This window comes from Physcomitrium patens, chromosome 11 (genome assembly GCF_059467195.1).
Source record: "Physcomitrium patens ecotype Gransden chromosome 11, ASM5946719v1, whole genome shotgun sequence".
Lineage (NCBI taxonomy): Eukaryota > Viridiplantae > Streptophyta > Bryopsida > Funariales > Funariaceae > Physcomitrium > Physcomitrium patens.
This window is the reverse complement of record NC_143420.1, coordinates 17,032,764-17,059,492: the sequence shown is the minus strand read 5'-3', so window position 1 is coordinate 17,059,492 and position 26,729 is coordinate 17,032,764. Positions and strand designations below refer to the sequence as shown.

General features: G+C 35.8%; 3 protein-coding genes across 3 annotated transcripts; 1 reads left to right on the top strand and 2 right to left on the bottom strand.

Annotated features, from left to right (window-relative positions):
- Positions 1-14,530: 14,530 nt before the first annotated feature.
- On the bottom strand, positions 14,531-15,561 carry LOC112288782 (large ribosomal subunit protein uL6c). The gene is made up of 2 exons (XM_024533332.3): positions 15,154-15,561; positions 14,531-14,992 (listed from the first exon to the last, which is right to left on the bottom strand). The coding sequence occupies exons 1-2, from the start codon at positions 15,507-15,509 to the stop codon at positions 14,656-14,658; spliced, it is 693 nt and encodes a 230-aa protein (XP_024389100.1). The 5' UTR covers positions 15,510-15,561; the 3' UTR covers positions 14,531-14,655.
- A 604-nt stretch (positions 15,562-16,165) lies between these two features.
- LOC112288781 (uncharacterized) lies at positions 16,166-18,629 on the bottom strand. The gene is made up of 7 exons (XM_024533331.3): positions 18,477-18,629; positions 18,146-18,311; positions 17,774-17,864; positions 17,496-17,615; positions 17,272-17,362; positions 16,896-16,972; positions 16,166-16,703 (listed from the first exon to the last, which is right to left on the bottom strand). The coding sequence occupies exons 1-7, from the start codon at positions 18,502-18,504 to the stop codon at positions 16,578-16,580; spliced, it is 699 nt and encodes a 232-aa protein (XP_024389099.1). The 5' UTR covers positions 18,505-18,629; the 3' UTR covers positions 16,166-16,577.
- Positions 18,630-21,447: 2,818 nt separating this feature from the next.
- Positions 21,448-25,649, top strand: LOC112289112 (elongation factor 2). The gene is made up of 3 exons (XM_024534062.3): positions 21,448-21,590; positions 22,064-22,151; positions 22,916-25,649. Exons 1-3 carry the CDS (start codon positions 21,588-21,590, stop codon positions 25,354-25,356), a joined length of 2,532 nt encoding a protein of 843 aa, XP_024389830.3. The 5' UTR covers positions 21,448-21,587; the 3' UTR covers positions 25,357-25,649.
- Positions 25,650-26,729: the final 1,080 nt, after the last annotated feature.

Sequence of the window (26,729 nt, the reverse complement as noted above, 5' to 3'; positions counted from 1 at the left end):
TTCCTACACTAATTCACTAAATTAGTGACTTTATTCACTATAAGTGTATTTTTTTACACTAAATATCTAAGTGAGTGAGTTCTGTAACTCACAATATCTACTACCAACCAATTGATTCAAATTTAAAATAATGATTGTATAATAGATAAATAACATATTTGGATTTGAATCTGATATATATATATATATATATATATCAACATATATCAAGGACATGAATCTCAAAGAAAGAAATCTTCAATACATTCTTATGTCATTCAAAAGAATTAAAAAAATCATTTAAAGATGATATATCATTAAATTAATATGACTATTGCCAAAGATAAGAAGACTAAAAAATCTTGAAATAAGAATAAAGACTAGAAAGGAGTTGACAAGAGTAAAGAAGGCTTCACCCTTGCCTCTATATATACTTTTTAATTAAGAGCTATATGGAAATATTCTATAAGACCTCTAATACGTGTTGACTTTGTTACATACATGACTTAACTTATAAAGAAAGTCATCTATATGTATACCTTTATAGTTAACTTATTCCACAAGCTACCAATACATATGATATGTGATTAGCTTGTTGACCAAGTTTCTAATCTACCAATTAACTAGAAACATATCTAAAGTCAAAATTAAGTCTAGAAGATATTATGAAATTAATCTACATTTATTACTTCTATCTAATAATATAAGTTATTATTGAAATAAATGTTTATATTTGTGACATTATCTTCCTTTCTAGAGACAAATTCCTCAAAGAGCGATCATCATCTTTTACAGTTCTTGTAATTTTTTATCTTAATTTTGATGGAAGTTGTTAATAAAAAGCCTCAACTTTCTTTGTTGCATTTACAAGATTCTTTATTGGTTCTCATATGCATTCATTAATATCATATCTGCACCAATGAATAAGATATTTCAATCTATTTTGGCACTACTTTGAATCTAAGACTTCTTCTACCTGAAACTTTTAATTATTATCTACTTCTATAAAAAGAAGTAGCATTTGTCTTCTTTACGAGATATTCACTATCTTATATGGCTCAAAAAAAGACACATAGAGTACAAAATGGATCTTCATAGACTTTGATACATGTAATCAACAAGCAACAAGATTGACTTCTTTACAAATAGCAAAAGGTCTAAGCCTATGATAGTCCAACTTATTACAAAGACAAGTAATCTTGATATTATGACAAAATAATCATACCTTGTCAAGTACATTGGATTATGGTTGTTCCTTATAATAGGCATTTACTTTGATCTTTTGTCGATCTTGAACTTCTTTTAATTTTTTCTTTATTGTTGCATATAGCTCAAAAAAATAATTTGTCAAATCTTTTGCCATAGGATTATCAACTTTTGAAAAGTCAAAAGTATCAAGTCATGGATGATAAGTATAATTGGCAAAAAAAGATGTTTATTAAGTAGACAAATATATTAAATTATTATATGTAAAATCTATAAATAGCAAAAGAATTATTCAATCATCTTGATGATAGTTGATGAAATATCTCAAATACTTACTTCAAAACTTGATTCATCCATTTTTTTTGTCTATCAATTTCAAGATAAAAAGCCAAAGAGAGCTTCAAATCTACTTTTAAAATCTTAAAAATGATTCTTCAAAATCTTGATATAAATTGAATATCTTTATCCAATATAATATCTTTAGGTAATCCATAATAGTGATAGATGTTGTCCAAAAAAACTTAGCCATTTTTTCATCAATAATAGATTTAGTATATGATACAAAATGTGATATCTTAGTAAAATAATCTACTATCATGAATATAGAATTATACAAACCTAAGACTAAAAGATCTATAATAAAATCTATAAAAACAAATTACCATGGTTGTTTTGGAATAGGTAACTATGGTTGTATTAGATGTAACTTATCATCTACTTCTATTTTTTCCAAAATAATACTTATAACAAAGTCTAATGTATTTTTTTTCATAAAAAATGCATATGAAAAATTTATTCAATATAAAATTGGTGCAAAAATAAATGGTATCTTCAAGGCTTCAAAAGATGCTTCAATTTCTTTGTTCTACTCAAGTTTGTCTTTACATTTCATATGTATAAGAAGAGTCACAACTTGAAAGAAGTTCTTAATGAAGATCTAATAATAATTTGCAAATTTTAAAAAATATTACACATCTCTCACTATTTTTGAAATCTTCCAATCTATAATAATTTGGACTTTTTTTGGATCCATCATTAGTCTTTTGTTGGAAGTAATATATCTTAAAAAATCAACTTGAGTAATGTGGAATATACACTTTTTTATCTTGGTATATAATCTTCTATCTTTAAGTTTTTGTAATACATAACAAACACAAAGTTCATGTTTTTGTGTATTCTTAGAGTAAATTAGAATATCATCTATATAATAGATAACAAAATTATCAAGAAACTTACAAAAAAATATCATTCATGTGATGTTAAAAAACAGCTTGTGCATTGGTGAATTCCAAAGGCATGACATTATATTCAAAATATCCATATCTAGTTTAATAAGCAATCTTCTATTCATCTCTTTCTTTAATATAGACCAAGTTGTATGCTCTTCATAGATCTATCTTTATGTAGATCTTTACTTGATTGAATTGGTTAAAAAGACTTGAAATTATAAGTATGAGATATCTATTTTTGATGGTGATTTTGTTAAATCCTTGATAGTCTATGTACATCCATAGAAGTCCATCTTTTTTCTTCACAAATAAAATAGGAGCTCTTGCTAGATATTTCAAATAATATATAAAGGTCTTAGTTAAGTTCTCATTAATGTATTCCTTTAATGTAGCCAACTCATTTTGTAATAAGTTGTAAATTAGTTTGAATGGTGGTTGAGCTCCTTCTTGAAGATCAATTGAAAAATCATAAGGTTGATGCTTTAGAAGAATATATACATTTTTCTTTTCAAAAATATCCTAGAAATCTTGATATTGGCTAGAAATATCACTTGACGTCTTTTTATGATCAAAAATGGACATGGCATATATAGCAAAAGATAAGACTTTTTTTGTGGCATATATGAAAGTTCTTACATCTACTAATATTAAGTTGGATGTACTAGATTTATATATTTCTACTTGACTAACAAGATTTTGGATTAAACTATCAAAAAAATAAAAATTATAAGAAATTTAATCTATTTGAACATTATATTTTTTTAACCACAATAATCCTAAATAATTGGATTAGAAGATGATCTTATCACTTTAAATATTATTATGCTATTATAATCTTTAATTGCTACATTTTAAAGAACAATCTCATGTATAACATCTCAAAAGACAATAAATGACCAACTATGACTTCTGTATGTATGAATTTAGTTTTTTTGAATGAAGATATTTTTTATTTTTTGATAAAGTCTTTGTCTATAAAAGAAGTAAAGGCTCTTAAATTTAATAATACAAAGATTTTAAAATTTTTAGGTACTAAATACACATCTATTATAAAAACAAGCTAAGAGATTTGATAAGAGAATAAGACCTTTACTAGGTATTGTATATGATTCCAACTGCATAATTCCTATTATAGCTAAAAAATTTGTTTTTTGATACATTTTCTTCTTTGGCAATTGTGTTCTTCATTTTGTGATTGCATTGCTTTTTTGGAGAATGTTGAGTAATATGCTTAGTTTCTCCATAATATAAGCATAATTTTCTTAATGACATCTTGTCTTTTTCTACTCTTTGAGGGATTTAAAACGTACTACATCAATTTTTATTGATTCTAGCCTTTATGAATAAATTTCTAAAAACTTGAAAGGTACCGTCATTACTTGACTTGTTCCTCTTCAACCAAGTCTTTGCTCTTGATACCTTTTAAATAATTTATTTTCACATATAATGACTTGAGCAATGAATTATTGCAAAGATTTTACTTTTAATTTGTTAATAATAAATCTTTGATTTTTAACTTCAATCTATATCAAAATTGATTGATAAGGACTTTGTCATTTTAGTCCACATTGCAAGCAAGGTTTTAGAATTCAGCAGCATATATGGTGGTTGATTATGATTCTTGTCATAAAGATAAGAGCTTGATCTTTGCTATTCTTTCTCGATCACTTTATCTAAATATAGCCATAAATACTTTTAAAAAGGAATTTAAATCATAAAAGAGTCATGAAACTTTTTCTTTCAAATGTGCAAACTAAGAAAGAATACTCCTAAATAGAAGTGCACCTATGAATCCAACTAAAATAATCTATCAAGAGATTAGAAAGAATATAATCTTAGGTAGAATTTGACTTTTTGTAAAAATCTTAAAATTTTAATCTTATTCCATCAAACTTCTTGGGCATACTAATCATTGTCCCTCTTGTATTTGTACAAGCAAAACTTTTTGGATTTGGTTGTGAGGTTGATCTACTTAGTTCTTTCAATTGCACAACTTTTTGACATAGACTCTGAACTTCTTTCATAGGTGTAGGATTAGTGTTTCTATGGTTGGTGCTAATGATGCATGAAATTTTCATTCAAAGAATGTTGACAAGTTTGTGAAGATCTGCAGTAGTTGCAAATCTATTCTTACTTCCACCAAATATAGCATCCATAATTTTTTCTTCTATTTCAAATAATTTAACAAATTTAGAAGTCAAATTAGAAGTTGGTAATTTGCAACCTTTAATATCAAATGAAAATTTCCAAAAAGAAAGATAATCCATTTTTTTTGAAAAAAAAATAAATGTTAAAAAACTAAATATTTTTTTTTAAAATGGATAATTTGTAACCTTTAAAATATAATAATAAAAGTGAGATAATCTACTCACTTCTAAAACACAACAAGAAAAATAAATTAGCACTCTTGTCAAATTATCAAGGACATAAATCTTGAAGAAAAAAATCTTTAGTATATTCTTATATTACTCAAAAGAATTAAAAAAAAATCACTCAAAGTTGATATATCATTAAATTAGAATAGCTATTGCCAAAGAGAATAAGAAGAGAAAGTCTTGAAAAACATCACTAGAATGGCATTGATAAGAGTGAAAAAGGCTTTATTCTTGTCTCTATATATATATTGTCTAACTAGGATTTATATGGCAATATTCTATAAGACCTCTTCTACATGTTGATTTTGTAAAACACATGACTTAACTTGTAAGGTATGTCATCTATATGTGAGCTACATAATTAACTTATTTCACAAGCTATTAATATTTGTGATACATGGTTAGCTTGTTGACCAAGTTTTTAACCTATCAATCAACTATAAATATGTCTAAAGTCAAAACCATATCTATGAAGCTTCTAAAAAGCTTTTTTAGAAGATATTATGAAATTAATTCACAATTACTTACTTTTATGTAATCATATAAGTAACTATTGGAATAAATATATATGTCTATGATAACATGTGCATCAAAGACTAATAATAATGATTAAAGTGTCTTATTTCAATCATTAAGACTTGTATTTGATTTTAAATAACATCTATTACTTATAATTTTTATACCATAGAAATTTTTTAAATATAATAAGGTTTATTTTTAAGAAGTATTTTTAGCAAATAATTCTTTTACCACTCTATATTTTTCTTAGACTATACTTATTATCTTTTGACTATCAACTTATATAAGTATATTAGGAATTTTTAGACTTATTCAAATTATTTATGAGAATAAATACTAATTTTTAGAATTTATTTTCTATAGTTTTAAATATATAATTTCTTATTAATTTCTTATAATAAATAATATGAAATTTAAGATAATTTTATAATAAAAAATCCATAAAATTTGATACAAAATTTGTAACTTTTTATTGAATATTTTTTAAGCTTATTTCATCAATTATTATTTGTAGATGTTAAAAAATAAAATAAAAAATATTATTCTTTTTTTAGATAATTTACAAAAGATGGTACCATATTTATAATAAATACTCATATACTTTGAATTGTAAATGTGACTAAAGAGATTGCATAATATAACAAAAATATTCTACTATGTCTTAAGAATGATTAATTTAAATCACATCAATAATATTATAATTTTATATGTTTATTTTTTATGAAATTAATTCATATCATTTTATAAAAGCAACTCACTTTTAGACCCTTTATGCAAAAGAGATCTTAGGAGTCTAATTTCAATCTAATTTGACAACTAATCCTTTTTTAGTATCAATTTTTGATAACTTGAAGTAAATTTTCCTTTAATTTATTATTAATTTTCTTCTAAATATATTTATATCAATTTCTTATTTCATTTACTTTGATTTGACTCATTTATGCTTCTACAAAAAAAATGTTGTCTTTTATAGTCTTTAGGATTGTATTTCTTTGAATATTGGTTTTGGGCAATTTTAGTTTGTAATGACTTTGTAAAAACTTTGCAAAGTTAGGGCTGTTTTTGGTGAATCTGGTTTTGTAAAATAAAAAAAAGTTTATATTTTGAAATTTTTTATGATTTTAGTCATAGGACTATGAATCATAACTTGTGGGTTTGTGATTATAGTTATTTTTATTGCATGTTGTAAATTTGAGCTTAATTGAATGGTTAGATTGAAGGTTATTAAAGGTTATTGAAATTTAAAAAGGTTGAGGTCTTGGAAATGAGATTTGAAGGTCAATAAGGGTTTCTAAGATTTTTAATAATTTTCTAATTAAATTGAGATAAAATTTGTGTATATAGGTAGTATACTTGATTTAGTATATATATATATATATATATAGAGAGAGAGAGAGAGAGAGAGAGAGAGAGAGAGAGAGGTATTTAATGGTTGAATTAAGAGGTTTTGGCTTAACAAGATCAACTTGAAGATGGGAGAAGGAGGCTAGCCAATACCTAAGCAAATTTTAGGATTTACCATCTATTTGGTATGTATAATATTTATCAAAAAATGTATGTTTGTTTTTATCTTAGTTATTATAAGGTGTGCAAATTTGAATCAAAATCAATAGTTTAATAAATTTTTATTAAATTTCTAATCTGTTATAGGATTGTTTAGATTTTTATTTAAGATTTATAATTTAATTAAGGATTGATTAGGATTGATTAGGATTGATTTAAGATCTAAGTTTTGATTAAGAATTAGAATTTTATTTGGATTTGATTAAGATTTAATTAAAATATGATTAAGATTTGACTATAGCTTGATTAAGATTTATCTACGATTTATATGAGATTTTAGTAGATTTTATTAAAATTGATTTAAGATTTAAGATTTTTTTAGGATATTATTAGGATTTAATTTAGGATTTATTTAAGATCCATTAAGATTTTAATTAGAATTTGACTTAAGATTTGGTTAAGATTCATTAGGATTTTAATTAAAATTTAATTAAAGTTTGATTAGGATTTATTTAGGATTTATTTAGGATTTATTTAGAATATCTATTTTTAGTATTTAATTTTTTAAAATTTTATATTTTTAATATTTCTTTAAGATTATTGTTATTTTTTTGAAGGTTTATTTTTATGTTTTTTTAATATTTTTTTATTTTTGATTCTTTTTTAAGATTAATTTAAGACTCTTTTGTATTTCTTTTGTAACTTCTTTTAAATTAATTTTAGATTGATTAAAGTTTGATTAGGATTATTAAGGTTTATTTAAATTTTAATAAATATTCTAGTAGATTTAATAGGATTGTTGTTGCATTTCTACTTACCTTCTACAACTAGGTATTAGATGCATTATCAAGTAAAAATACACATAATATGATAGGGGGACTATCTTCCTATTCTAGTGGATTTAATATGATCCAAGCGGTAATTCATAAGTATTTTTTACAATTCATACCTTGATTTAAGATTCATGGCCATCAATTTTGTAATTAGTGCATGTATTTGTAATCTAAGATCTATTACTTTGGATTCTCTAAAATTTGATATTTTGATAAGCATTCTCCAATTGATTTTTGTCTTTGTGGTATTACCATTCTTAGCCTCTTATATTTAGTTATAGATGAGTACTCTTATACTTTTAAAAATGAGATTAGTAATTGTTAAATAAGAATAGAAGAACTATATATTTGTAAAATTGGCTTCATTTATCATCATTATTTTTCTTGTAAAGATAGTCATTGTAAATTCCAAATATTGAAGCCATTTGTTAGGCTTTGAATGATATTTCTAATAAAATCTTCTATAGTGCCATAAAGCCAATAGAAAAATCAAAACATCTAATCATGTTGTTCAAAGGTAACTAATTCAATTTTAGGTCCTTTGTCCATTATTACATATGAGAGTAATATGATCACTAGATATCAATATTTTAAGTATGTTCATTATTGCATCTAAATTGATTTTGTTTTTTTGGATATATAAGATTGAATTGAATATATATATAAATATAAATATATATATAAATATAAATATAAATATATATATAAATATATATATATATATATAAATATATATATATATATATATTTATATTTATATTTATATATTAATCTTTAAAGAGAGCAAGGCTAGCCAAAAATTTGGTTAGATTAGCTTACAAATTTCTTAAAATGTTACTTACTAAAAAATAAATGTAAGGTGTTAATATCCACTCTTATCTCACTAACCTTTGGAAAGATGACTATTTTTTAGGAGTATTGTTAAATTTGACCTAAGTGATAGCTTTAATATATAAATTCATCATAAGAGCCATCCATTCCTTGAAAAAATCCATGTGTACTATAGCTTCTTGGAAAAAAGTCCAACTAATCCAATTGTAATCTTATTTAAAGTCAAATAGAAAAAAGATTAAAGATTGGTTATTTTCTACTATCTAGTCTATGACTAATTTTACCATGAAGAAGTCTTTTGATGATATCAATGGTTTCTTGGTGTAAAGAGCTCTTGATGAAAGTTGCTCCATGTTTTCTTACGACACATGCTATTATACTTCAAAAGTAGTTTTGTCAATCTTAATCATTTATCTCTATTATATCATTTTATAAATATAATTGTGTATAGTAAGAATTGACATATTTTTGTATGTTTCTATGATTAGTAAGCATCTTTCCTTCTTCATTAAATTCTTGTATGATTGTGGATTTTTTTATTTAATTTTGGAATTCAAAGAATTTGCAATTACATTTGTGTCCTATTATGGTCTATTCAAACATGTAATTGTCATGTTTGGCTTCTAACATCTACTATTGGTGGTTGTATAATACAATAAATACTAAATTAAATTTGCCTCAAGCATTCTAGTTGTTTGAATTTTTCAAGAAGGCCAATTTAGCTTCAAAGATTAAAGTGAACTTGGCTTCAAAGATTTCCTAATATTTGGCTCTATGGGAGGATACCTTCTTATTATTATATTTTTTAAACACTTTGAAGGCTTCTACAAAATATGCATTTTAGAACTTAAGAGTGTCTGTTTTATAGACTTATATCATTTGGCTAATAAGAGAGATTTTTCTATGTTACTTGTAAATAAGTATCAATAGAATGTTGACATATTTTGAATCTTCTTGCGGCAAGCTTGCAAATATACAAAGATGGCCACATGATCTAAGATATGAGCTAAAGAAGATCAAATAAAAATTTGATCTTTGATCTAAATCAGAATTTGATTTATTAAAAACATGTCAATATTGGAGCATATCATATTAGATATAATACATTTATTATTTCATAAAAAATGTTTTAAAAAGGCCTTTTTTAATTTATCTTCTCAAAAATAATCTTGTTAGCCAAAGAATAAGAAGATGTTACTCCATGCTATTAGCTCTCTTTGTCCTTAATTAATAGTAGATTGGCCACCTTGCTTGTCTTTAAGTTGTTCAATCATATTAAAGTCTCATATAAGAATCCAATTGATTTGTAGAAGCTAGTATTGGTGGAACTTGTTCCATAGTTATATCTTTGATTTTATGTAATTAAAGACATAGATATTAATAATCATTATTTTAATGTAGAAGCTCCATTGAAGGATGACATATTAAGCCTTGTCTTTTATAATCATCATATGTTTGTATATAAGGCTTGCAAACTTAATCAAGGGGAGGATGCTTGTTTTACTTTTAAAACTATCCTTGTTGGCAGAGTAGGTGACTTTATTTTAGAGAGAGAGAGAGAGAGACCTTTTTTAAATTTGACTTATTTAGTATAGTTCTTCTCTTTTTTTAAAGAATTTTTTTATTTTTAGATAAAAAGAATTTTTAGTCAAAAATGAGATTTTTGTAAGATATCCCTAACCTCAAATCATTTATATACATATGTGATATTTCATCCAAATTCTTGTATATTAAGTAATGCAAGGATAAGATGATCATTGATTTGGAATATCCATTTTTAAGATCTTGGACTCTCCATCATTGTCTTCATTAGAAGTAGGTAGTAAAAAGACATGTGGGTGAAGATTGGAATCCACTAGTAGTCATATTAGATTACATCCTTAAAAAAAAGATAGATAGTTGGATTCAATGTTCTATGCTTATATTTGGTGTTATAAGTAGTATGATAGATGTTTCTATAGAATCAAAGAAAAGATTGTCTATTGTACTCCACTCAGATCTGTTGGTATATATATGTCTTTATTATAGCTAATAAAGTCATTAATAGTACATAGTAACTTGTAAGAGATTAATTGCATTTGGAAGTATAACCAATTTGCATCTTCTAATGATTTAGGTGGATTATGAGTTTTTGTTTCAAATTATATTTTCTTAGAAGTGTAGCATAATTTTATTAATAAGGTGAATTTGTAATAAAGTTGAAATCGAAGCTTTTTCTTTTAGTTCTTGTATTAATTAAAAATCTATAAGTAGCCTATCAATTGATACAAATGAATTGATAAGAGCTTCTAAAAGCCCTCTTTACATCAATAGAAAGAGGGGAAGATACCTACTAAGAACATTGATTCTTCTAAAATCTTGTCAAGAAGAAGCATTGATTAGAAGCTGATATATATATACATAATATAATGTAGTCTTGTATTCTTATCAATGGCTATGTAGGGACAAAAAATGGCTATTATATTGATTTCTTTTTTATTGGTAGAAGAAGTTTTGTATTTTGGAGATATTGTCTTTGGATTGAGTTGGATATTTCAATGCTTGAAGTTTTGGAACTTGTCCAATTCCACTCAAAGAGACAAAAATTGTTTGTCTTCTATCGATGTCTTTATTGTTAAGATATTCAATGGTTGGTCTTTTGGAGACATAATACATTTAGATAGTATAGTTAAAAGAGCAACAATGACTACATTGAGAAATGAGATCATTATATTTTAATGCATATTCAATATCCTTTTCTTCATATTACTTAGGTAGTAAGATTAATTGATAAAAGAACTTCATGTTATCTATTAGAATGCAAACTCTTAGACTAGATTATCTCAATAAATAAGTATTAGCATTCTCAACAAAGATTATTTTGAAAAATACTTCAAAGTTTTTTTTATAGGAATTCTTGAGTTTTAATAAATGGTAGAAGCTCACATATTTAGGTCCAAGCTCCAACTTTGACATAAGATTTTTTGACAAGTAGGTCTGAGTTAAAATAAGACGACCAATTATAAAAGATAATGTTGTCTCTTTTTAGAATGTAACTTGGTTCTCCTAATGTATATCTTTTGTATTTTTTTTGTATAAATTGGATTTCAAAATAGTTATTAGATTTGATCATCAATTAATGAAAAGACTTGTGAAAGTTTATTTTGGTCCATAGAGACAATTTTGTGGCTCTTAAAACCTTGTTTTCTTCTTTGAAATTTAATCTTTTTATTGATTCTTTGGATAGTTGGCTATTAAAGATCAGTTGGAGTTATAGAGAATAAGAGACTTTCTTTGCAATACAAAGTAGGTCCTTCAAAAGTTTATAATTCTCATGTATTAGCAAGCTACAGTTTTAGTGATGTTGGAAGTAATATGTTTGTAATAATCTTGTAAGGTCCAAAGTTATTCCAATGACTAAGGCTATAACTTTGTTATATTCCATATTGATGAAGGCAAGATCCATATGTAGATATTTCTTAAGTAGATGTTGCCTTATAAGTTGCCTCCTTTGTATTTGGTTCAAAATATCTTAGAAGATTTTGACGTGTATGTTGCCTTTATATTCAAAAGATTGCAATCTCCTTTATTAAAGAGAGATATTAGGGTTGTCATGACAGACCATGTATATGAAAAAGATTAGACCACCAATAATTATATATCTTGGATGAAAGTATGAAATTTTACATCTTTCAAACTAACTAATATATGTAATAATTAAGGGGAAGGATTAGGATTTACTTGAAAACTAATCATGGTACAATATTTTGATGTATTAGTTATGTATATTGGGTCAGTCAAATGGTACTTCTTCATTGATTATATCTTCTTGTTGATACTACAAGTATGTGCATGTATCAAAGCTCTTTATAAGTTGGATCTAGATATGATGTTTGAATAGTTAATGAATGCTCTTTTGCTCATAGTGGATTCATATATTGACATTGATTTCTCTTCCAATATTCTTTCTTTTATGTATTTTGATAGCCTTGTTATTGTGTGAGTGGCAATAGACTTGCCTTTCAATAAAGCTTTGGTCCAATCAACTACTAAATTTGTATCTATTCTAATTGAATTGACTAATATTGGGTAAAAAATGTTCTACTATTGATATACTTCACAACAATGATGATATTGCATAATAAAAAAAACCTTGCTCAACATTCAAATCTTTCTTGTAATAGTATTCCTAGAATTATGGATTTAGGTCAAAGGTTGGCTCTAAGTTTCATGGAGCCTCCAAGCTAACTTGTTAGTCATCTTAGATTCCATGGGCTATCCTCCATCAGTTGCTTTGTGATACAATTTGAGATTTGGAAAGATTAATGCAATGGTTGTAGATTTTAACTACAATTTGCCTTGTGGTACAATTTGAGATTTGGAAAGATTAATGCAATGGTTGTAGATTTTAACTACAATGGTATGTCTCAAATTTGATCTCAACCGCCATTGATGTGACCTTAGTTTGCTTTTTGTCTTGGTACGTGGTCACTTTTCCAACTCTCTCCCCTTTGCCTTAGCCGCCTGGCATCTACTTGCCTTAACTCAATTTTTGCAAGTTAAAATACACATTTTATTAAATTGTGCAAAAAAATTGGCCCAAATTGAGTACATCGGCAAGCCTTGGACAGAGCACAGAAAGGAACAGGACCTCTAAACCAGGGCAGAGCTAAAGCAGGGACGAGGTTGTGCGAGATGGATGGAATCAATCCCAATAAAAGCCCAATCTAGGTCCTCTTTTGCCTCAACCTCCATAGACTACCTTCTCTTGGGGTGGTCTTCAGTCATGAGCTACCAAACAAAATGGACAAGTTAAAAAATACCAAACATGCCTAACCTCTTTGTTTGGATGAGTACTGGCTCAAACAACCATCCTTCGCACTTGGAAAGCTCACTACAACCGAGTTAGGCGCCACGCAACCGTGAGCAACCGTGAGCTTATGCGACGAGATCGAGCTCTCGGTACCTGACATATGCTACCACTTCGATCTCGTCGTCGATCTCAAGCCGATCTCAATCCAACTGATCAAATGTGGCAGGTGAAGGTAGTGATGGTCGTGGTTAGACTCTCGGGCACCCCCTACTTGGTGCAGCAGCTTCGCAATATCCTAAATCTTCCGAATCCTGGAAGTGTATTGCATGAAGGGACTGTCATGCTTGACATGCATCATGAAACCATGTTATCTTGAACCTTGAAGAAGACAAACGGAATCGAAAGTTACATGATATTTGAGGAAGGAGACCCTGATGACTACACATAATTCGGAGAACACGCATGTTTTGAGACGTGCCTATCCATAACAGACGTGAGATAGAATGTAACTATTTTGCAATTGAAGCAGACCAATTGTGGAGCATACATCAAAAATTGATTCAGTTGGATGGCACATGTATTTTATCTTTTGCGTCGGTGTGCACGATTTTCGTAATTTTGAATGTTGCTTTGAAAGAAGACTTTTTGCTTGTGTAAAAGTTTTGTTATGATTTAAGGAAGAAAGAGTTGTGTGTGAATCCTATTTGGGTATCGAAGCAGCTAGGCACCACCTTCTACAGGAGTAACAACCGGTTCGTCGACCATGTAGACGGTTATGTTCAGATTCACAATGGGCAGTGTGTTCGGGCTGATATCATTGCTCATTTGGGTACAGAATGTTCATACACTGACTAGTTCCTGATGGTATCAAGCACTTCGAACTTGCAGGAGGAGCCCAAGAATACAGTAAAATACTGGATGTGGATATTCATAGGTACCAGGAACACGATGGGTTCGAATCAATTCATAGGCAGGATCTGTACGCGTTCCTCATGCAAACCTGTGCCACATCGAAGATAGCATAGAACCCTCTTTAAGATACGTATCTGTAATTGATAATGATTGTTTCCATCTTTCCTTACCGGGTTTGATTTCACTAAAAACCGCTCCACTATGATAACAGCGACAACTAGTGTTCCAAACCAGTCACGAAACCTTGGAATGGAGATGGCATTAGTGCAATGGAGGGGACAGAAAGAATGCAGGTATAGATAACGAAACTGTATAACGCCGCTAAATTAGCGATGTATAGGAGCTGAGAAATCAAAAAATGTACGTCAATATCCATTGTAGCATCCAATTTGAGCCAGCCCAGACATTCCACCTCCAGAAACCAGAGGGTGAGGTAAAAGCTACGACTATGAAAATATTCCGTTGGGGGAGACCCTCTACTTTTTCTTGCCGACCTTGCCCTCCTTACGGCGAATAACCTCGTCAGAGTACTTGATACCTTTACCCTTGTACGGTTCCGGAGGCCTCCATTTCCTGACCGCCGCAGAGAAATCTCCCACGGAGCACTTATCTTTCCCCGAGATTAACACCCTCGTGTTCTCCTCCACCTTCACGGTAATGTCCTCGGGAATTTTCATTCGCACTTGGTGAGAGAATCCCAAATTTAGGGCTAGCTCGTCCTTCTCAACGGCAGCTCTGTATCCCACACCGATAAGCTGGAGCCTCTTCTCAAAACCCTTGCTGACTCCGATGACCATGTTGTCCGTCAATGTCCTACAAAAAACGAGACAAATGTCGAGTTCGATTTCTCCACTCCGAGAATTCTTAGATTTAAAATTCTGCTCAATAAGGTAACGATTCTTGCCTCATTTCAAAATACTCGTACATTGCGAAAATATGAAGGAATGCAACCCAATTGAATGAATTCAGCTTACCTGAACAGACCGTGCATTTGGCGAGCTCTCCTGGACTCGACAGCCCTTTCTACGGTTAGTACATCACCCGCATTGGTGAGCTTCACCTCCCGGGGGTACGTCCTCGCGAGCTCTCCGAGAGGCCCTTTCACAGTCAAGCTCTGGCCTTCAAGGTTAATCGTCACACCCTTCGGCACGGGAATTGGTGCCTTCCCGATCCTCGACTCCTTAGCTTTGATTCTGAGAGCGCCCTTGCCCTGCTGCTGCTGCACCTGGTACGAGGAGGAGGGATTGCCCGTAACGAGAGACTCTCCTTGGAAGCTGCTACGCAGAGACGAGCTGCAAGGAGCTGATAGAGAGCACGCCAAGGACGCCATCGCTGCACAATCTAGGGTCACTCAAAACAACTGCCCGTCTCCGAGCAACAAGAGGAAGCGGTATACTGCTGCGTCATGGTGAGATAGTGGATATGGCTGCCGTGGTTACATTCATCTCACCCAGAATCACCATCCAAGTGAGTGATGTTCTTGGTTCGAATATATCCTCATCCATCCAACTTGTGTATGGTTGAAAACCGGCTTAAGGTTTATCTTCTCAGCTGCTAGAGGCCATGCACTAAAGAATCATCCAAACTACATTAAATGTCCACAGCAATTGGTATTTGCATGAGCGATAAGACAGCAAGCAGACCCAAGTTTTTGATGTATTTCCAATGTACAGTTATTGACTAGTTATGCAGATTACGAGTTAAAAATTTCCATTTCTCTCTCTTCTTAGACTACATCGACCGTTACTGAAGAAATGCCATTTCAACATTTGGATTCTTTTGCGAACAAAAGTCTATGTGTGGACAACAATGTCCTAATCCACTGCGGAGGTTTTCAGATTGTGTTCCATAAAATTATCCGTTATTGTTCAACAAGCACTGCGACACAATGTCAATATCGTGACTTGAAAGACCGGTATCAATGTTGGATGACGATTTCAGGACTGAGAGCATTCAGTATTGAGAGCATACAGGATGCGAGATCAATTTCGCCCGCTGGTACAGGATATGGTCAATCTGAATAGAATGAAAGTGCCACTAGAATCCGTTCTGTTGGACTCTTTTAAGAGCAGGTGGTACATTGCAGTCCATGCTAAAGATAGATTGAATCACCTACTAATCTTTTGTTCCCTTCTATTCTCGTAGCTCAAGTTAATAAAGAGTCGAGAGAAACATAATACCCTCATATCCTGCCTAACAGTGTCATTTTTCTACAAGTTCACATTCCCTCTCGCCGCGGCGCCTGTCTAGGAGTTCCAATATCTCAAATTACAGCAGAAGCATCATCAGAAGGTTGTTCAAAAGATGATGGATAAACAAACTGTGAACTACTTTAACACCCCATCGTTTGAGTTATCAAGCAGTGCTCAGCAAGTGCCTATGCCGAGAGAATGCAAGCCTAAGAGCCATCTGAAGGATTGCCTAGTTGCATTTTTTCTTCTGTTTCAAAAACTTCGAATTCATTAGGTGTCCAACGACATCGCAGGTGCATCTTGAAAGCAGCCATTTGAACACCTAGCAACCTCTGCAACCGAACAGGAAGTTAAATCAGAGTTCTTTTCAATAATACTCCAAGTACGAAGCAGTAAGTACGTTGTAGAAGCGCCGCCGAAAGAATAGGGCTATTTAAACGTATGCGTTTACTGAATATGACTCGAGTCCAATCATCACGGAAAAATGTATAAAGACCGCCAAAAGACATAGAAAGAGATAGTACCAATATTCTTGAGGCCTGGGGTGAGATGTTCTCGCCCTCCGTACAGACAGTATAGTCCGCAACAAGCTCTACAACGCCTGCTCAAGGATAAATAAATACATAAGTCGTGAACCAAGAATAATTGTCTAGATTATGAAGAAATTGGAACGTAAAGAAACAAAAGGAGGGGCCATGGTGTAACAAATTTCTATGCAACAACTACACACGCGTTCCTGGTAATGCAATTCAGTTTTTAAACTTCAGGGTGTCCTTCATGCCAAGATCATTTTCATGCTGTAAGACCAGTTTGCAACATATAGTAACAGTAGGATTGTTGTCTCCACCTGTGCGCAACTCATTCTAAGGTCAGTAAAAGGAACAAGAAAAAATAGTATACCCCTGTTAAGACGAACAGGCATTCCTTGCTTGCGAAGAAATGGTTCCATATCATGTGAAAATTGCTCTAGAGGTCCTTCTTGAAGTTCCACCTGTCATCAGTGACAACTGTAATTTAGTTCAAGTTCGTGACATATCTTGTGCAAAAACCTAGCAAGAAAAAGATCGGAAAGAATAATATAATACCTAGTAACCTGCTGAACGCAAGTAGAACCGAACCCTTACCGTCTCAGTCGCAACGCTACCAGTCCGTGCAAAATCAAGCTCTTCAAACTCTTGAAATCCCCTAATGACCTCTGACTTGGGAAGATTCGTGAAGAACAGTCCGCAGAATCCATGTATTAACTGCAGCCCGACACAGAGACGTTTCTAGTTATCCCACATCACTGACGTCCACTTCCAAGTCGTCGAGTTCAATTCCAGTGAAAAAAATTAAGGAATGTGCCTCCAAACTAGATTCATGTATAGCATACAGTTAGTAGGTTTCCACAGATTTACAATACCTCGCTGGCTTGGTGCAATCCTTCCTTTTGCTCTTCAGCTTCTGATTTCCCCAGAGCAATCTGCAGCACTTTGTTCCCTCCTAAAAAGAACCTAACCAATCAAGGTCCCACACTCAGGCAACCACAAACTGTAACTGAGCAACAGAAACAATCTCAACTTTTGAACCATTGTTAGAAGCAGACAGCACGAGAACCTTCTCCAAGCTAAACTGAAGGAGACGAGTGAGAAAACCTAAACCTAGTACGGTCATTACCTCCCACTCAGGCTGCAACATGAACCTCGTAACAGAAAAGCCAAGACACCTGAAGTAACTCGTACTTATTCCACGGAGTAGACAGTTCAACAGAAGATGAAGCGGAAATGAAAAATACCTGGAACTAGACTTAAGTTTTTCCTTGAATTCTTTAAACTTGATGTTTCGCATGTTCTCAAACGAGAAGATGTAAAGAGACGTGTACTGATCGAGACAGTCGCGGACAGACTTCACGAGGGACTCTTTCTGCTCCTTGTCCTTCTTCTTTGTCTTGGATAGAGTCACTGAATCATAACCAGGCAAAATCCGAATTCAGCATCACATAACACACGACCCTCGCACAAAAGTCCGACAGAGACGATAACAACGACAACAACAATATGAGCCAAACGATATTCTCGGGTTCCTTTCAAAAATACACATGGGCGTTCCAAGTTGCTTGTCCTCACCGAGCTTATTCCTCTTCGACTTCGGCATAATGGAAACACTGGCAGTACAAAAAGCTGCAAAGAATCAGCAGAACTCGAGAGCGTAGAGTAAGAATCGATGACAACAAAACCTGGAGCTCGACAGAAATGGCTGTGACGTTAAACCCTAACGGGAGGTGGTTCTGGAGCTTAAGCCCTAATGAGGGCAGGAATTGAATTTCAGGGGCCATCATTCGACATGCCAAACAATGCCGCTTCCAGATATCGTCTTTCCAACGTTACGTCCTGACAAGATTGTCACTCCGATGACACAGAGTGTATTCATCTCAATTAACCGTTTCATTATTATTGCGCTTTTTTTACATGTTTGTAAGTTTAATTTATAAAATATTTATATTTTGAAATTAAATAATACGATTTTTTATTTTTCACTTATTTTAAGCCTGCATGAAATATGTATAAGTTTGCAATCTTATTTAATATTAATAGAAAGCACATGCATTGAAAAATAAATTAGGATTGGAATATCCATCAAAATATAATTTTGATAAGTGTATCTCAAACATATAGTTGAAATTATGTGAACCTGAGCCAAAAATTAAAAAAATAAAAACCATATCTTTTATGTAAAACATATATTATTAAAATATTAAAATTATATATATTATATATTTTACTCTTTTTTTTTAGAAATGCCATTACTTGTAAAAACATCATATATTTCCATAACTTCACACATGTATGTATGTAAGTATATTGCTTATTTAAAACAACTTGGGGGATAAACCATTGGCATAAACTATAGGAATCAAAACCATCTTTAATTGGTTACATATTTCATTGTTTTCATCAAAAGTGAAGCAAAAGTGATCAACTTTTGATCAATCATGGATCAAAATTTACATGCCACAAATTGCCAAGAGTAGCACTGCAAGATCACTAGACATCGAGCTTGGAAGCTCCCAATCATGCATCAAATTCATATCATTTTATGTCTCAAGGATGACATCTTCTCCTATTTTGATTCTTATTTTTTATCTCTCTTTTTTGTGTCCATCAACATAGGTTTTCACAAGAGTGTATATATATACATATATATGAAGTTGAATTTAACCATACTTATGTAATAAAAATGTGTACATATATATATATATATATATATATATATAAGTATTAGACGTTTTGGAGGGCTTGTTAACATCATATTTTATTATTTGTCATGTAATACCAGTAAAGCATGTTCAAAATGTATTTTATAACCTGGATTGTACAATTTTTTTTTGTTTCAAAAATTTACACGACTATGTTCGTGTGTGATGTTGCTTCGAATTGTCAAGAAAGTTCACTATAAATTAAATCTATATAAAGATCAACACGGTATCGAGATTTCTTTCATTCATCAAGTCTTTTGTCCTCACAATATACATGTAAATACACTAACACTCACATATTTGTAACTAATGTTCATGTTTACTGGACAGTAATAATTTTGACCTCCTGATAGAGTAATTAACCATATTATTCGATCAATCAGATGAAACTGATACTCCGACAATCACGATTTTTCATTTTCGTGGACCCTTCTTGTTAACCCTTCATTAAAACTCCAACTCCACATCTAAAGTGCATTTGATTCTCATGTACGTGACTTCGAATTTTCATGGAAAGCTGGAGAAGCAATGCAGAAACCGGAGCTACACTCAACGATCATGAAACATACGAATGCTGGTATTTCGAAACACAGCCAGAATCCTGCTGGTCAAAATCCATGCACAAAACATAAACACCTATCTATGTTGGTGAAATAAAAGGAAGGAAAATACATGGTTATTACAGTAAATTAGTTGAAGAGCCATTGTTAAAAAAACAGACAATACTACAACACCCAACAAAATTTTGCACCAGAGCCGAAGTTGAACTTTCACCCACACAGAGAATCAACAGTGAGAATACTGGCTACCCCCAAGCACTATCATGAGCAACTGCATAGATTGTGTTATAACCAGCAAGACTGAGAATTAATTGCAGAAAGCTTGTAGGAATAGATATCAGAAGCTTGAAGAGGTAAAACATGGAGATGCGCTGCTATGAAATCGTTTTCAGGATTTGCCAAGTAGGAACGATGGCTGGGTTGAATATCAGGTAATCGCGTGCGACAATTGAAAAGAAAACTAAGTCGTAGAAAACAAGGAAAATAAAAACTGTGGGCACCGTTAAGAATCAGAAATCTCTCCAACCCAGCCATTGTTATAGAGGAGAGCATGAACGATGTCTACAAGTCTTGAAATGTGCACGAGTTAAAAATGGACTAGCAATTATATTACCCGTGGCTCGTGCGATTGTCTAATATAGCTATGATTAACACACCAATGCTTAATTTCGCATATTTTATCACTGCGACATTTAGGTTATTACACGCATCCGTGCCTGTGGTTTCTCACAAGAAAGCCTCCTATACAACGAAAATCAACAAACACATGCTGCGCAAAATCCCAGAAACTCTACTGTATCAACACACTCAAGAGTAACAAAAAAACCAAATATTCCTATTTAGCTAGAACAAACATACTGTAAACTTTCAGACCTCGACACGACATCTAACATGAGCAAACGTAGCAGAAAGGCAAAACTCAATGCGAGCCGAGATTGTCATAGCTCGGTCGAGGCGTAGAAGCTCCTCAGAAAGAAAACCAGAAACAGAGAACATATACACGCACTAATGGAGAGGACAAGTTTTTTCAGAGAAGCGAATAGCACACGCTATTAATAGATCTGTTCTTTAACGGGAGTGCCAGTAGTAAAAGAAAAGTTATCTCCACCATAAAGCATAACCTCAGGCTACAGAAAGGTGACACATAATTGACCTAGAATGTCGAGCCACAAAAACTTCAGCCCTAATCCAAGCCTTCGGGATCACCGTCGGATTAAGGCGAATGGCAGCTGTAGCATTACAGGGCGACTGTCACGAACAACAGTGACCATAATATCTCACAGCACGACTCAGTCTGAGGTCTTTTCCAAGGCAACATAGGGGCGGCATGCTCACATTTCCCCCAGCCTGCTGATCATTTCTTTTCACTATCCCTCCTTCCGCTGCGCCGTTGAGGGCGAGAACATCAACAACTTGACAAGATGGTAACCTCCAATGCCCCGTGCTTAGCTTATTGTGATTTCTCAAAATTGATTGTAAGATATGATAGTACTGCTTTTTATCGATAAAACTCCCGCATGCGCTGGCTAGAAAGGGCTTGATGTTGCGATTAGAATGGCATGGATTCAGCGCTATGTATAGCTTCGCTGATAGGATGAAGCCAACAAATGAATTATTGTAAAAAATGCTACCATTAGGTTTCCCGTTGCAATTATCCGACAGGCTAATTCGACGTGTCGATCACAGCGGCATGAGTTGCACTCCATAAGTGAATGCAATCACGACATGGTTCTAAGAAATAAAACACAACATTCGGGATTGACGGTTGCCCTGATTTGATGTGGGTGGAGTCAGGCGAGGCGGTGTGGGTATCGTGGGGTTTTTGGTCCGATTGGGGTTTCCTATTAGGGCGAAGTGTTTCATGTTCTGATGGATTGGTGCGCTCGTGTTGTGACAGGTGAAGTTTTCGGCGGACGAGCTCCGCGCCATCATGGACAAGAAGCACAACATCAGGAACATGTCCGTCATCGCCCATGTCGATCACGGTATGTCGAAGTCCCTGTCTCCTGCAGTGTGGTAGTCTGGGTCTGGTGACTAGGGTTTGAGTTTGTAGTGTGCGATGATCGGAAGGGCGACTGCTTGAAACCGACCCGAAATGTTCGCACTTCTGCGAGCCATTCGAAGATCTGAAGGCGGGGGCGAAGTAACCGCCTCAGCCTCCTTATGCGGAGGATTGATTGGGGGAAATGCGAGGGAAGGGCATTGTAAAGCCCAGGGCACGACCCTAGGTCTGCGCTGATATGGTCGTAGTAATGTGTAGCCGTTGCCCCGTTTGAAGGGGGAGGACAGCAAGGGTCGATTGCAAGTGAGGCTGCAACACCCGAGTTGGGGTTCAGTGCCAGAGTCTACGTGAGTGGGTCTTTGAGTGTGGTAAACGCGGGTGGATGGGAAAACCAGGACGACCTTAAATTGCTCATGCTAGGTCCCCACGGGCGGTGAGAGAGTGCACCCCTTTTCGCCCGTTGCTCCGCATGTATGTGGAGATCCTCAAGCCGAGAAATCGAGCTAGATGTTGTTATCCGTTAGCATGGTGTGCGACGTAGCCATCGATGTGAACTTGTGTGGGGAACTAACAGCCATGCGCTCAAGCTTAGTGTTTTTTGAATGCCCGGCATGAGTTGTTCCACTGCATTGGATGGCGTTCACGCCCTGGACGACACTTTATGAAGATAAAGGAAACGAGTGAGGAGCAACAACGGCCGACAATGAGATGAATCTGACTGTGTGGGGGTTTGGTTGTGGTTTGCAGGAAAGTCGACTTTAACGGATTCCCTGGTGGCTGCTGCTGGAATCATTGCCCAGGAGACCGCCGGAGATGTGAGGCTGACGGACACTCGGCAGGATGAGGCGGACCGTGGCATCACCATCAAGTCGACCGGTATCTCGCTGTACTACGAGATGACGGAGGAGTCGCTGAAGGACTACAAGGGCGAGAAGGACGGGCATGATTACCTGATCAACCTGATCGACTCGCCCGGGCATGTGGACTTTTCGTCGGAGGTGACGGCGGCGCTGCGGATCACGGACGGAGCTTTGGTGGTGGTGGACTGCGTGGAGGGAGTGTGCGTGCAGACGGAGACGGTGCTGCGGCAGGCACTGGGAGAGAGGATCAGGCCGGTGTTGACTGTGAACAAGATGGACAGGTGCTTTTTGGAGCTGCAGGTGGAGGGCGAGGAGGCGTACCAGACGTTCCAGCGGGTGATCGAGAGCGCGAACGTGATCATGGCGACGTACGAGGACGCGCTGCTGGGGGACGTGCAGGTGTATCCGGAGAAGGGGACGGTGGCGTTTTCGGCGGGTCTGCACGGGTGGGCGTTCACGCTGACGAACTTCGCGAAGATGTACGCGGGGAAGTTCGGGGTGGACGAGAAGAAGATGATGGAGAGGCTGTGGGGGGAGAACTTTTTCGACCCGGCGACGAAGAAGTGGACGTCGAAGAACACGGGGTCGGCGACGTGCCAGCGCGGGTTCGTGCAGTTCGTGTACAACCCGATCAAGCAGGTGATCAACATCTGCATGAACGACCAGAAGGAGAAGCTGTGGCCGATGCTGGCGAAGCTGAACTGCGGGCTGAAGGCGGACGAGAAGGACCTGGTGGGGAAGGCGCTGATGAAGAGGACGATGCAGGCGTGGCTGCCGGCGGCGAGCGCGCTGCTGGAGATGATGATTCACCATTTGCCGTCGCCGGCGACGGCGCAGAGGTACAGGGTGGAGAATTTGTACGAGGGGCCGCTGGACGACCAGTACGCGAACGCGATCAGGAACTGCGACCCGAACGGCCCGCTGATGCTGTACGTGTCGAAGATGATTCCGGCGTCGGACAAGGGGCGGTTTTTCGCGTTCGGGCGCGTGTTCGCGGGGAAGGTGTCGACGGGAATGAAGGTGCGGATCATGGGGCCGAACTACGTGCCCGGGGGGAAGAAGGACCTGTACACGAAGTCGGTGCAGAGGACGGTGATCTGGATGGGGAGGAGGCAGGAGTCGGTGGAGGACGTGCCGTGCGGGAACACGGTGGCGATGGTGGGACTGGACCAGTTCATCACGAAGAATGCGACGCTGACGGGGGAGAAGGAGACGGACGCGCACCCGATCAGGGCGATGAAGTTTTCGGTGTCGCCGGTGGTGCGGGTGGCGGTGCAGTGCAAGCACGCGTCGGACTTGCCGAAGCTGGTGGAGGGGCTGAAGCGGCTGGCGAAGTCGGACCCGATGGTGTTGTGCATGATCGAGGAGAGCGGGGAGCACATCATCGCGGGGGCGGGAGAGCTGCATTTGGAGATCTGTTTGAAGGATCTACAGGACGACTTCATGGGGGGCGCGGAGATCGTGGTGTCGGACCCAGTGGTGTCGTTCCGGGAGACGGTGTTGGACAAGTCGGTGCGGACGGTGATGAGCAAGTCGCCGAACAAGCACAACAGGCTGTACTTCGAGGCGCGGCCGTTGGAGGAGGGGCTGTCGGAGGCGATCGACGACGGGCGGATCGGGCCGCGGGACGACCCGAAGGTGCGGTCGCAGATACTGGCGCAGGAGTTCGGGTGGGACAAGGATTTGGCGAAGAAGATCTGGTGTTTCGGGCCGGAGACGACGGGGCCGAACATGGTGGTGGATATGTGTAAGGGAGTGCAGTACCTGAACGAGATCAAGGACTCGGTGGTGGCGGCGTTCCAGTGGGCGACGAAGGAGGGTGCGATGGCGGAGGAGAACATGCGCGGGATCGCGTTCGAGGTGTGCGACGTGGTGCTGCACACGGACGCGATCCATCGCGGAGGAGGGCAGATCATCCCGACGGCGCGGCGGGTGATGTACGCGGCGCAGCTGACGGCGAAGCCGCGGCTGCTGGAGCCGGTGTACCTGGTGGAGATCCAGGCGCCGGAGGGTGCATTGGGAGGAATCTACGGAGTGCTGAACCAGAAGCGCGGTCACGTGTTCGAGGAGGTGCAGAGGCCGGGGACGCCGCTGTACAACATCAAGGCGTACTTGCCGGTGATCGAGTCGTTCGGGTTTTCGGGGACCTTGCGAGCGGCGACGTCGGGGCAGGCGTTCCCGCAGTGCGTGTTCGACCACTGGGAGATGATGAACAGCGACCCACTGGAGGCGGGTACTCAGGCGGCGACCCTGGTGTCGGACATCAGAAAGCGGAAGGGGTTGAAGGAGCAGATGACCCCATTGTCGGATTTCGAGGACAAGTTGTAGGGATGATGGTGCGGTGGGCGTGTGATAGGGTATATTCTGGTTGGATTTTGTTAGTAAGGTGTAGTGTTTAGGTAAGTGTTGGTGTATGCTAGGGGGCAGTGGAGAGGCACGGGCGTGAGGGTATAGCAGCGGTTTGAGCTGGGACATTGAGTTGTGGAGTCGGCTGATTCTGCGGCGTGGAAGTGTGGATTCTTGGAGGGAGTGACCCGGGAATGTGGACCTTCGTGGTAGCTGAGATATCTGGACCAGACAGAATGTTTTCATCTAATGGAATGGACCTGGATGTTTTCGAACTCTGGTGCCTTGTCCTGCTGGTTTGTGTGGTTGGCGACGTTTGTGCAAGTTGATTGCCTGTTCGTGAGCATGGGTTTTGGGAATGCGCCATCCTCACCCGCTCGGTCGTTAAGCCTGTCATGTTTTGGGAGTAGGGCGTAGCACGGTCCTTAGGCGACTTCAGCTCATCTGCTCGATAAACTGTGCGGACAGGTTTTTGGAAGAGTTAATGAGTTGAGGGTGACAGGATTGGTTTCAGCTCGTAGTGTCCATGAACCATGTAATGCACGGTTCTCTATAGGGTTGGATCGGTTGTGAAGCTGAGTTGGCTCTCTGTCTGCAAACATGCCAAATTTGAGAAATCCTATGTGCGCCACCTATGTTTAGACTTGGCTCAGTTTTGACTGTTCGTAGTAGAAGTAGAGAGGAGAAAGGATGCGAAGATTGCATGCATTTTTCTTGAATTGAGATGAAATACAAATGGAAGGTATTCCTGGCACAAGTGTAGCAAGAGCACCTACACATGCGTGTGTTCATACTTTGAGAGTCCAATCTATTACTTGGCATCTGCCCAGTGGTGCAAATACTTCCAGTATACTCTAGGAGATATACATGCATGTATACACATGCTCATGACTTTGTATCAAGAGGTTTACTGTTGAAATCATAGTTCTTCTTTATTCGTGCGTCTATGCAGTTACAATCTAAGGGTATTATCGATGGGGCGAAATTGTGCTTTCTTGATTTGAAAAATGAACAAATTGCTGTAATCTCTAAGGATCATCCTCAAGGATATGAGAGAATTTGATTGGATGCACTCAATTTTTATTATTCAAAGATAGGAGTTAGTTCATCATCAAATGTAATGTGGTTAGTTTTCTAGAGTAGATTAGTTGGTGATTGTATAATTCAAAACTATAATCAAATGTTTTATTGAAGTTGTCGATAGAAGGAGAACAACAAAGAAGATTGTATGGTAACAATTGAAGAATTGGTAAGTGAAGATAGTATTATCTAATATATTAACTTAAAAAACTTTCTATAAAAATGCCATATGAAGTACTTAGATTAGAACTTTCACAAGATTAAGGTCAAAATGA